Consider the following 12,563-nt stretch of genomic DNA (forward strand, 5'->3'; position numbering starts at 1 on the left):
ACACACCCATGAAGAACCCGATTCAGTTTTGGCCGAAAAAGTGGATCTTGGGGCACCAATCTTGGAGAAAAGCTCAAAAGAACACACCCATGAAGTTGTTGAAGAACCCGATTCAGTTTTGGCTGAAAAAGAGGATCTTGGGGCAACAATCTTGGAGAAAAGCTCAAAAGAACACACCCACGAAGTTGTTGAACAACCCGATTCAGTTTTGACCAAAAAAGAGGATCTTGTGGCACCAATCTTCGAGAAAAGCACAAATGAGCACACCCACGAAGTTGTTGAACAACCCGATTCAGTTTTGGCTGAAAAAGAGGATCTTGGGGCACGAATCTTGGAGAAAACCTCAGAAGAACACACACATGAAGTTATTGAACAACCCGATTCAGTTTTGGCTGAAAAAGAGGATATTGGGGCCCCAATCTTGGAGAATAGCTCAAAAGAACACACCCACGAAGTTGTTGAACAACTCGATTCAGTAATGGCTGAAAAAAGGGATCTTGGGGCACCAATCTTAGAGAAAAGCTCAAAAGAACACACACACGAAGTTGTTGAAGAACCCGATTCAGTTTTGACTGAAAAAGAGGATCTCGGGGCACCAAATTCCGAGAAACGAGAAGTTGTTGAAGGTCTTGATTCAGTTTTGACTGAAAAGAAGGATCTTGGTGCACCCAACTCAGAAAAATGCTCAAAAGAACACACCAAAGAAGTCATCAAAGAAACAAAACTTGATAATGACGGTAAGACTGCTTCTGGTGTTGTGTCTGAACACATCGTAGAAGAAGGTAACAGCAAACTGATGCCAAATCAAGATTCCGGTGTGGATTTCTCGGTAGATTCAAGCAGCCGCAACAGTCTTGAGGGAAATTGGGGATCAGTTTCAGGTACATTCTCTTTGTTTTCTTGGTAAGCATTCAATGTGAAGTTTATGAACTTTGAATGAGCTGTTGGTTGTTTTTTTACATGTTACAGTGCTTTCTACTGCTTCAATCGATGCCGAAGCTTCACATTCGACCGACAAGTCAAAAGTCAACTCTGGGAAGTTGGTTGCAGCCGATAGCCACTTGGGTTCATCCGATGTCTTTGAACCACCATCATTTATGACACTAGTCGAACCAAAAGTCGATGATCAGAAACCTGCTACTGGTTCACAAGATTCCGAACAGCAATCCGAAGCTTCACAAGCCGGCTGGTTCCCGACTCTAACCAACGTCAGCAATGAATCAGATGGTAGAAAGAGGAACGAGGAAGTGATCGCAAAAGTTACAAACTGGAGCAGCAGCACCCCCACCACCGCCACTGGGAAATACTCAACGCCTCTAAAGAACCTGTTGGGTGAAGCCAAATCGCCAAACGCTAAACAACCACCACCACCGGCAGCGGCGACTGTGGTCGAGAAAGATGAGGCTGCAACTGTGGTTGAGAAAGATGAAGCTCCGGCGGCGGCCGCGGCGGTGATGTCGCCGCCGAAATTGATTGATGACGGCAAGAATGCAAGGAAGAAAGTAAAGGGTAGAGGGTCATGGATGCCATTTGTCTGCTGTTCTTCAGTAAATGTTGTTAATTAGAAGATGAGATGCAAGATTGCAGACTGGTGTTGCCATCAATTTGTTGGTCTAATTTGTTGCTAGTTTGGGTATTTGTATATTTTAAGTGATATAGAATGGGTGATTTTGTACTCTAATTGTGTTTAGAATTTGTATCTCACCTGAATCGCTCAATCTATCGACTAGAGGAGAAGCTTAGAGGCCGTTTACTTGAATGCTTACCCGGTAAGTGTTTAATGTTAGGAGTCTAACACTATAATTTATTTTGTTGGGTAAGACTCTAGTACATCAAAACATGTCATATACAACAATTTACCTTGTAAACACTTACCCAAGTAAGAGTCGCCACCCTCATTTACCCGGTAAGAAAATACCCTGTACTTAATAGATAAAAGGGATCATTTCGTTTAGTTTAGTTAGTGCAATAATTTACTCGTTCAAAGAAAATACCCAGTACTTAATCGCTCACAATTTGAAAATCCGATTAGCTCTATCATTCCATTATTGTGCCGGCAGGCCTGCATTATCGAGCAAGCTGTTATACATAAAAACGAGCTAGCTTGCTTGCATTCTAGAAACGGTAGCTTCCGCACTGTCTAGTGCGAGGTCGTCCCTTATGTATCACATATCCTACTCGGAAGACCGTTCACATTGGCAATGAATTACATAGAATAGAAACTACAAATCAAGAGGAAATACAAGAAAGAAAGGTACACATGAGATTGAAAATTAGGATTCAAGTGTACATTTGCATAACAAAAACCAGTAAAAACGAGTCGAACCCGAAGTTTTCTTGCATTTTCGAGCTCCTAACTCTCATATAACCTCATAAATTCGAATACACAATCAATCGACATAATCCCTATCGTAACTTACAAAACCGTTAAACGTAAGAACACCTGCTACTCTTGCTGCCTAATCTGGATACGCTAAGATTAAACATATAAAACCCATATGCTCATTATTTTTTTCAAGATTTCAAATGGGACTTTTAAAGAATCATCACACATCTTGCTTCTATCCTTCTTATCCATGGAAAACACATTTTTTGGGTATAAATTTCGGTATAAAATGCCAACATTTTAAGAAGATTGAACTGCGAGCCTCTGTAGATGCTCGAAAAATACTTGAAGGTTCACGTCATCGGTGAAAATAACATCCATTCCAGCGGCACCTTCATTATTGTAGGTTGCCGAAGGATTCAACTTGGCCAACAAGAACCGTGCCTGAAAATAACAGGGTATTAGTCGGATCATGGATAGGATACAAAAAAGGGGATGCAAAACGAGATTAAAAAGATTTGATGGTGACCTGAGAACCGTGTTGATCACACACCACCAATCTTGGGACGGGAAACCGATCGCGTATTATCAACTCGGCGTCGTCGTGTGGAGCTTGCAACAACTGTGCAAACGCCTATGAACGATGGAAACCGAAATACGTTATATGGGTTATGATTTATTCATACCTAAAGTAGAAAAACCTTGAGGGTGTGTTTGGTACATTGAACAGGCTAAAACAGTATAGAAACTTCTTGTCCCACGTTCAAATTTTAAATGTGGCATTAGAGTGGGACTGGACAACACCTGAGTGGGACAAAAATGCATTTTTCTAACCCACCAATTTAGCGTAAATTACTAAACTATCCATGTAAAAACAGGTGGAACAAAAACAAAGAAGATGAGACATGATCGGTAAATTACTAAACCACCCATTTCAAATTATGTGGAACGAAAATCAGGGAGATGAGACAAGATTGGTAAATTACTAAACCACCCATTTCAAAATATGTGGAACGAAAATCAAGGAGATGGGACAAGATTAATAAATTACTAATCTACCCATATCAAAATTAGGTGAACATAAACCAGGGAGATGAACAAGATTGGTAAATTACTATATTACCCATATCAAAATAGGTGGAACAAAAATTCAAGGAGATGAGATATGATTGGTATATTACTAAACTACCCTATCAAAATAGGTCGAACAAAAATTAGAGAGATACATAATTGGTAAATTACTAAACTACCCTATCAAAATAGGTGGAACAAAAATTAGAGAGATACATGATTGGTAAATTACTAAACTATCCCTGTCGAAATAGGTGGAACAAAAAATCAAGGAGATAAGACATGACGGGTAAATTACGAAACTACCTATGTCAAAGTAGGTGGAACAAAAATAGGGAAATCAAACATGATTGGTAAATTACTAAAGTACCCTATCAAAATAGGTGGAACAAAAATCAAGGCAATAAGACATGACTAGTAAATTACTAAACTATCCATGTCAAAATAGGTGGAATAAAATCAGGATGCGAGACACGGTAGGTAAATTACTAAACTACCCTTGTCAAAATAGGTGGAACAAAAATAAGATATGAGACATGATTGGTAAATTACCGAACTAACCATGTCAAAATAGGTGGAACAAAAATAAAAAATATAAGACATAACTCGTAAATAACTAAGCTACCCCTGTCAAAATAGGTGGAAGCAAATATCAGGAAGATGAGACAAAATTGTTAATTACAAAACTACCCATGTCAAATTAAAACCCTAAAACCTTTCATAATTTTTTAACTCGCCTACCTATTCACGCCTATCTAGTCCACGTACCAAACATACCCTTAAAGATTTTCCAAATAATCAACAATAAACATACCTGGTGTTCGGGCTGATTCTGGTAACCCATGTTCCTCCACTGAGCTATTGTCATTCCATGGAATATAACTACACTGAAGTATGAATCTAATAAAAGGATTCTATCAGCTGAAATGGATGCCACATCAAGCAATGCTGGTGACGGTAGTGAATTAAATGAATACGATATTAACGAAGGTTGAATCATGACAGCCGCATTTGTTATACTCTCCCGGTTAAGCATCATGCGAAAATAAGCAGTCTCATCTGGACTATTATTGAACACCTGTTATAAACAATATATATTTATATATAAGACAAACAAGAATGGAAATCAATCAATATAGAATGCAAGCTCAAATCTATTGAAATATGGGGGTTTTTACCTGCACAAATTGTGATCGCCTAAGATTGAACATAAACTGAGGAAACAACGAAAAACTAGGGTTTAGGGCGAACGAGGTTGGATCGTCTTTTCTATAGTCACCGAATTTAGAACACAGACGAATGAGATTTCTATCTAGCCACCTTGTTGCATCGAATGTTTCCTGTAATTATTATAAATCCATCAAAGAAAAAGAAATAGTAACACGGGATAGTTATGTGAGTGTATGGTATTGTTTTTTAGTACCTCCGACTCCATCTTATACGAAGTTAATCTAGCCATTACCACAGCAGCGGCTTCTTGATCGAAACCTTGTACTAATTCCTGTCGAGAACAAATTATCCTGATTAACACTATTTTCAGCAGATTTCCGATAAAAGTCGGATGACTAGATTATAGAGTTGGAAATAGTATATCAGAAACTTAAAGAAAATGTATCACATTGAAAATATATGATCCTGAAAAGCAACCCTGAACAGATGCATATAAATAATATAACTCTACCATATCGGACGGTATGCACAGGTTCAGGGAAAAACCACAAAAAAATGAAAAAAATGAAATACACCCTGGTAACTATTCATTTGGACGGTATGCACATGTGCATACAAGTAACTTTAAGCAATTTGTCTGGTATGCACATGTGCATAACATGCACACCTGCATAAAAACCAAGAAACAACTTCAATTATTTCTATGCACATGTGCATATTGTACAGGTGAATGGTTACTAGGGTAATCTTCAGTTTTCTCCGAAACCTCCTCTCTCTCTCTCTCTCCCGCTCTCTGCACACACACACACACACACATATGTATCCATATATGAATGCACACAATCATGTGAGAAAATTTTCACTTTCTTGAGAACAAGTGAAGATACCTTTATATTGTGTGAATGTTACGTTATACTGTGAAGATTGTAAAAGTTGCATTATAATTGTAACCTTCACACAATATCAACGACAAACTTTCACATAATATGAGGGTGCCTTCACTTTTTCTCAAATTCTCATGAAAATGGGTTGTTCTCACTAGAACCCAACCAAACCCGGTATATTCCATATATATATATATATATATATATATATATATATATATATATATATATATATATAAACTCAGGTTCAAGGGAAGACCACAAAAAAGGAAAAACTAAGAAACACCCTAATAACCATTCATTTGTCTTGTATGCACACCTGCAAGTAACTGAAAATGTTTCCTTGTTTTTATGCACGTGTGTATAATGGACAAATGAATGGTTATTAAGGTGTCTCTCAGTTTTCCCATTTTTTGTGGTTTTCCCATGAACTCAACCCTACGTATATATGTGTGCATGTGTGTTGAATTTAACCCTTTAACCACATCTTCAATCATTTTGTGGGTGGGACTTTGTGCAGGAATTATTCTTCGTATCATTATTTCTTCACAGACCAAATAAGAAAAAAGGAAGATGTTGAACATTAAATGATCTACATGAATAGTGTCTAAACTTTTTATTATTTTACCTCTGAGAGAATGGAAGTCTCTAACCATCTTCTAGTAATGGTGGTAACTCGCATCTTCGATTGTCCATCAATACTCTGGTAACTGTGTCAAATTTTATGATCAAGACATTTCAATCACACAAGACTAAACAAAATTAGTAAATTACTAAACTACCCACGTAAAATTAAAACCCTAAAACCTTGCACAATACATCCACCCGCCTACCTGACTCTCGCCTGCCCATTTTGTCACTAAACGTACCCAAAAAGAACAAACTAAGGATCTGTTTGTTAGCAGCTTAATGAGCTTAATGGGACTCACAGCTTATTCGGTCAGCTATGCATAACTGTTTGGTAGTAGCTTAATGATAAAGAAAGTGGCTTATTCAGTAAGCTTCTGGGGGGGAGCTTTATGCAGAAAGCCAGGTTTTCTCCAAACCTTCCCTTCCCAATTAAAAAACATGAAAAACCCCTCTAAAAAACCCTTCCCAATCTATACAAACAGATTAATTAAACCACAGACAGCTTTATCCATACAGGACTTAACGGAAAACCAACCAAACAGCCCCTAAGTCTGTAATTACCTTGTAACAGTCTGTATATACAATTGTGGGTTTGCATTTCCCGAAGCATCTGATTTGTCACTTGATGATATATCGAAGAAAACCGTCAAGCAAGTATTTTTGTCCAGTCCACACAACCTCCAAGCTGTGGTATTCCCCTGTCCAATCACTGTGCTGGCAACGGAGGGTCCTTTCTGCAAGGCAAACACTAATTGGTAAACCAACAAAAGAAGTCAAAACTGATCTTAAACACATTATTTGCACCCGGGTTTATAATCACTGTTTAGTTTTCCAGTAAGGTTTAGTAAAGGACCTTCTCCAAAGATGTGCAAGATCCAATGATCCCTTGAATTTTAATGTCCTTTGAACAGTTGATCTCAAGCATGCCACTGAAAGTAATAAACTAGTGAATAGTCTCAAAAGATGCAAATGCATGATATATAAATACCATAAAGTTACAAAAATAAAAACTCCTGATGTCCTAAAAAATGGAATGCTATCTTTTTTGGTAAGTTTCAATCCAGATTTTTTTTGCCCATCAGTAATCAAGAGGAAAGTTCAAAGGAGAACAATATATATATATATATATATATATATATATGGAGAACCTCAAAACCAACTATTTCATGTATTATTAATAACGAATAACCCTATATGGTCATGAATATCATGATACCATGCATTTTCATTATGGAGAAATTTTAGTGATGAATTAGTATCATGACATTCATCGTGGATAATACATAAATAGTTGGTTCCAAAGTTCTCAAAATATTGATGTTTCTTCTTCTTCTTGTATATAGTTATATATATAAGGTTGGGGGGGGACCACAAAAAAAAACGAAAAACCGAGGAACACCCAGTAACCATTCATCTGGACAGTATACACATGTGCATACAAGTATTTGTCCGGTATGCACATGTGCATAACATTCACACATGCATGGAACCAAGAAACAATTTCAGAACTTGTATACACAGGTGCATATCATACATATAAATGGGTACCAAGGTGTTCCTCAGTTTTTCATTTTTGGGGGTTTTCCCCTGAACCTCCCTCTCTCTCTCTCTCTCTACACACACATATATATATGTTATCGAGACAAATGTTGCACTTCTTTTTGGAATGAATGGAAGTAACGATCATCCTAATTCAGAGAAAAGCAAGAGAAACACATAGCCCAAATCGTCAAGCAAAAATACTCACTTATGGGAGAGACCAAGAGATTCCTCCCCCTTCTCAAAAACACGCCTAAATGAGTCCTTGAAAACGGAATGACCAAAACTTTCAGCTAGAACAACAAGGCCGCCAGTCCTTTCAATAACAACTTTCATCTCTGCTACCCCAACCTAACGACATAAACAACATTAGATTTACAAATCATATAAAAGCATTATAAAAAACTACTTCATATTTCAAAAAAGAAGAGTATTTCAAAGAGCATTTAAATTTGTAAAACCAAGAGTGGTTTTGTTAGGACACAAGAAGTATGAAGATAACTAAGAATCTTCGTTCACAATCAGGTCAAATATTGGAGGACACACAAGCAAGTTTACCTTCAAACTTCAGAAAGAAAGAAAGAAAGATGGATAGATAGATAGATAGATAGATAGACGACCAAAAATATTCATAAACCAACCATACTCCATCTGGGATTAAATAATCACATGTGAAGTTACAAATGAAACCAGGAATTGGGCTGTTAAAATCTAGAAAAGACTTCTAAAAAATGTGTTGTTTTATTATCATCCATTTTTGAACGGGATGGAAAAATAAGACCTCCTTCCCTATATACAATCCATTTCAAATGAGCAACCAAACTACATTTTTTTCATTCTTACCAAACACAGCAAAAAGTTGAACATGCAAAGGAATGTGATAGGACAACATGGTCATTAATAGGGATTCAAAAGTTCAAAAAAAATTCGGAAAAAATTTATACACAAAGATAAAAAAATTTCTTATTTATTTCATAGGATAACGGGTTATAAGCAGAACATTATTTATATAGCTATATTTAGCTAGCGTTTTTATTGATGACAATTATCAACTTTAGCTTTAAATTTTATAGTTGGGATAACTATTAGTAATGTCATTATTCTTAGCTTTCCATTTAATTTTATGTACAAATGTAATTCCATATCATAATCAGATTTAGGATCAATATTTGTCAAGTTCGTTAGCACCAATCTTTCTGTTCATCTCCGCTTCCCTTATTTACCTCCTCCTCTCTTCAATCATATCTTCTTCAACCTCCTATGAGATGGCATCACATCTCTAAACCATAGCTAAGAAGTTCCCCAAACCGTATTCCATTATTTATTCAAAGAATTTTCACAAAAGAAGGCGGTTATTTTGAACCATGTAAAGCAAACTTTATAGTGGTAGGATGTTTGGTGACCTAGCTATGATGATAAGGGAAGATATTATTAGTTCAATTTTAGGACTCGTGGAAATTAATAGCCGGAAGATTTTAACGTTCCAATGCAGAATCTGAAGCTCAAGAAAACAAATAAAATCAAGACGATAAAAACAAGTAAGAAAGAACATTGAATTCAGCCAAAATGATGGGATTTCACAAGGCCTAGCACATTGATAGTTTGGAAAATGAAATAAAAAGCATATACGCTGGTCCAATTCAAAATACCCAAACAAACAGCATGAAAAATATTCCTGGTTTCTATCCACGTGTGCATAAAAGTGATTGAAAATGTTTCCTGGTTCCTATGCACGTGCGCATAAAAGTGATTGCAAATGTTTCCCAGTTTCTATGCACATGTGCATAAAAGTGATTGGAAATGCTTCCCGGTTTCTATGGACGTGTGGATAAAAGTGATTGGAAATGCTTCCTGGTTTCTATGCGCGTGTGCATAAAAGTGACTGAAAATGTTTCATGGTTTCTATGCACGTGTGCATAAAAGTGACTGAAAATGTTTCCTGGTTTCTATGCACGCATGCATAACAGTTATTGAAAATGTTTCCTGGTTTCTATGCACATGAGCATACCGGACAAATATATATATACACACACACACATATGATAAGATAAAAAGACTATAATTCTCAAAATGATTATCAGAATCTAGTAATGAGCTCTCTACCTGGTCAAGTGCGGAAGCAAAAAGGTCCAAGACATGACCCTGGCTAACCATCTGCTTTGAAAGTTCCTCGTAAAATTGAACTGCCTTCCTAAAATATGGTGCTGCATCCTTATCCAGATCTTTATGTGAACGTACCGGATCTGAGAGATCTTTTGATATAATCTGCAAGAACCCAAAAACTAATAGAAGTTTAGATTCAACCGAAAGAAAAAAAGAAATGAATTTTCGTAGTTCTCAAACAACAAAGTTCACCAAGTATGTGAACAATCATTCTCTTCACTAAGTCAATAGAACTTATCCAACAAGGTCTGAAAGAACTAAAAATTTGCAGACATTTCAAATCAATCAAGTGTTAGTATGAGAGCCAGCTATATCCGTTTTTCTAACACGGAGATTAGCATGCATTTTCTTTTATTATTATTATTGTCATCACTTATAGTCACTGTTCTAAAAAGGGCTCCCTAAGGCAACCGCCATAGGGCGTCGTGGCTCAAGGCTTGTGTCTGATGCCACGTTAAGCTTATGGCACGCCATGACACGATGCGCGGTTTTTGTAAAGTGAAATTTGATATTTTATCTTTTTACACCAGTTTGGTCCCTGGCTCTGATACCATTTGTAATGTCCCAGGCCAACCGTCCCAGAAATTGCTTTGTCCACACATGAATTCATGGTTTTAAAAAGCTTATGATAGAGGAGATATCCAATCCCTTATAAGGCAACATTCATTCCCCTTCCCAACCAATGTGGGATCTTACGACGTATGCGTATATATGTATAATTTTATATATGATATACAGATTTGCCACCATAAGTCAGGCCTTGAAAAACGTCGTGGCCTCGGTTGTGGTTCCTAAGGCTTGAGGTTTAGGTTTGACCTCGTAGACACGCCACGGCTCACGCCATTTAGAACCTTGCTTATAGTGCAAATCGCATAGATTGCACAAATTTCTTTTATGGGAACTCACCTTGCACTACGAATTTTGTGTGGACCTATACTCCCAATCCCTGACAGCCCACAAACCAGCTAGAGTTCCACAAGCCTCCTGATAGGTGAGGTTCTAGTGATCACTTATTCATCAAGGGGAAGACAAATACTAATAAACTACAAATATGTGTGTGAATATGAAGAATTGGATATTGAGTCATAAAACCTGGCTAAATCATAATAATAGAACAATTATGTGAAGGCTATACAAGTCTGAATCCCTAATATGCTAAAGAGTAGTAAGGGATTGTTTGTTAGCAGCTTAATGAGTTTAGTGGGACTCACAGCTTATTCGGTCAGCTATACATAACTGTTTGGTAGTGGCTTAACGGTATAGAAAGTGGCTTATCGGTAAAGCTTCTAGGGGGAGCTTTATGCAAAAAGCCAAGTGTTTCCAGACATGCCCCTCCCAGTTAAAAAACATGTTCCTTCCATCTATGATAAAACCCTCCCAAACAATAATCTTCTCAATCTATATAGACAAATTAATCCACATAGATAGCTTTATCCATAAAGAGTTTAATGGAAAACCAACCAAGCAGCCCCTAACTGTGATCACAATACAAACATGGTGGTGAAGAACTAACTAAATTTCGTACAACCAAAGTTGAAAAATAGACGAAGTCAATTCAGATGTTAAAGCGGAACTTGCTTTCCAATTAAGAGCGCTCTCCTAAACCCTAACCCTAGTTCTTGGATAAATGTTGCAGCCACATATTAAATGGAGAGTATATTGAGTTCATTATTCTTTTCATACAACGAAAAATGAACTTATAATACATTAATTCTTAGCACCAGTCATTGGTATAACTCCAATGATCCTTTCAATGATTATTACAAGATTCAAGAAAACCATAGCAGAAAAGCATCATTCGGCAAACAAACAAATCGAATAACCTAAATCTAGCATAAATCTAGAAACCGAAAAACAATCCCATTATAGCATAGTAATTGGAAAACCAGTAATAATGTGATAACTACATTGATAACAACAATTTGCAGTCCAGTTACACGATGAAGAAAAGTTCACAGAAAAACTCACCGAACCAGGGCCTTCGGTACACGGACCACCGACCAATGCCACAATTCGAGCACCCGTACCAGGCATACAAGCCCCTAGCAAACCAGCTGCAACACTCAGTGCTACACCAGTGCACCTTAACGATCTATTACCTGGTGCAACTGGCCATTGATCTGTGACCAATTCCTCCAAAAGCTGAATTCAACAGTTCAAATTAGTATTCTATTAGCATTTAGCAACAAGAATGTTTATAACTTTAAACCAAGATCATAATACAACTCACAGATTGGATAATATATGCACCATCAGAAGCAGGCAATAAGAACCTAGAAACCCCAGAATTTGGAAACCCCCCACCTTGAACAACCCCTTTCTGAAACCCCTGCCCTGGTGCACCACCAACTCTCCGGCCACCGGCAATACCACCTAATCCTAGCTGATCCAAAACCTGCTCTTTAGTCATCTCTTTCGACCCACGAAACACATAAACCTTCGACATATCAGCATACCCTAATTCATGAACCTGAACCTGCGTCCCAAACGAAACAAACCCTACCAACGCATTATCCGGCAAGAATTCAAGCGCCTGTTGCAACGCCGATCTAGCAAACGCCAATTCCTCCTCGATCATACACGTATCAAGCACGAATAAATAAACAGGTGGAGGGAGCGCATGGTGGAGATCGGAAYTGGGGAAAGCGTATTCGATGGTGGTGTAWTGAGGGTAGAGTTCGGCAGGGACGTTGGTCTCGGAGATACCGGAGAAGTGATGAGGGAAGTGGTTTCGTTGGAAACAGAAAGGACAGATCCAGATGAGGGCGGAGAAGTCGACG

At 37.6% G+C, this 12,563-nt stretch overlaps 2 protein-coding genes across 2 annotated transcripts in view; one reads left to right on the forward strand and one right to left on the reverse strand.

The window, feature by feature from the left end:
• Positions 1-1,677, forward strand: part of LOC112520896 — a 4,333-nt gene extending 2,656 nt beyond the window's left edge. The window contains exons 5-6 of the mRNA XM_025129520.1: positions 15-881; positions 970-1,677. Of these exons, the coding sequence (XP_024985288.1) occupies positions 15-881; positions 970-1,565 (1,463 nt within the window). The 3' untranslated portion in view covers positions 1,566-1,677. The remainder of the gene's footprint in view (positions 1-14; positions 882-969) is intronic.
• A 563-nt stretch (positions 1,678-2,240) lies between these two features.
• On the reverse strand, positions 2,241-12,562 carry LOC112520898 (protein transport protein SEC23-like; the record flags this gene model as incomplete). Its single annotated transcript, XM_025129523.1, has 12 exons — positions 2,241-2,770; positions 2,856-2,960; positions 4,212-4,475; positions 4,576-4,737; positions 4,821-4,898; positions 6,080-6,161; positions 6,643-6,815; positions 6,935-7,010; positions 7,829-7,971; positions 9,724-9,885; positions 11,752-11,925; positions 12,014-12,562. Coding segments are annotated over 12 exons (2,112 nt in total), but the record flags the coding sequence as incomplete, so codon positions are not given.
• Between the last annotated feature and the right edge of the window lies 1 nt (position 12,563).

Source organism: Cynara cardunculus (assembly GCF_001531365.2).
Source record: "Cynara cardunculus var. scolymus isolate 2C chromosome LG 11, CcrdV1, whole genome shotgun sequence".
Classification (NCBI taxonomy): Eukaryota; Viridiplantae; Streptophyta; class Magnoliopsida; order Asterales; family Asteraceae; genus Cynara; species Cynara cardunculus.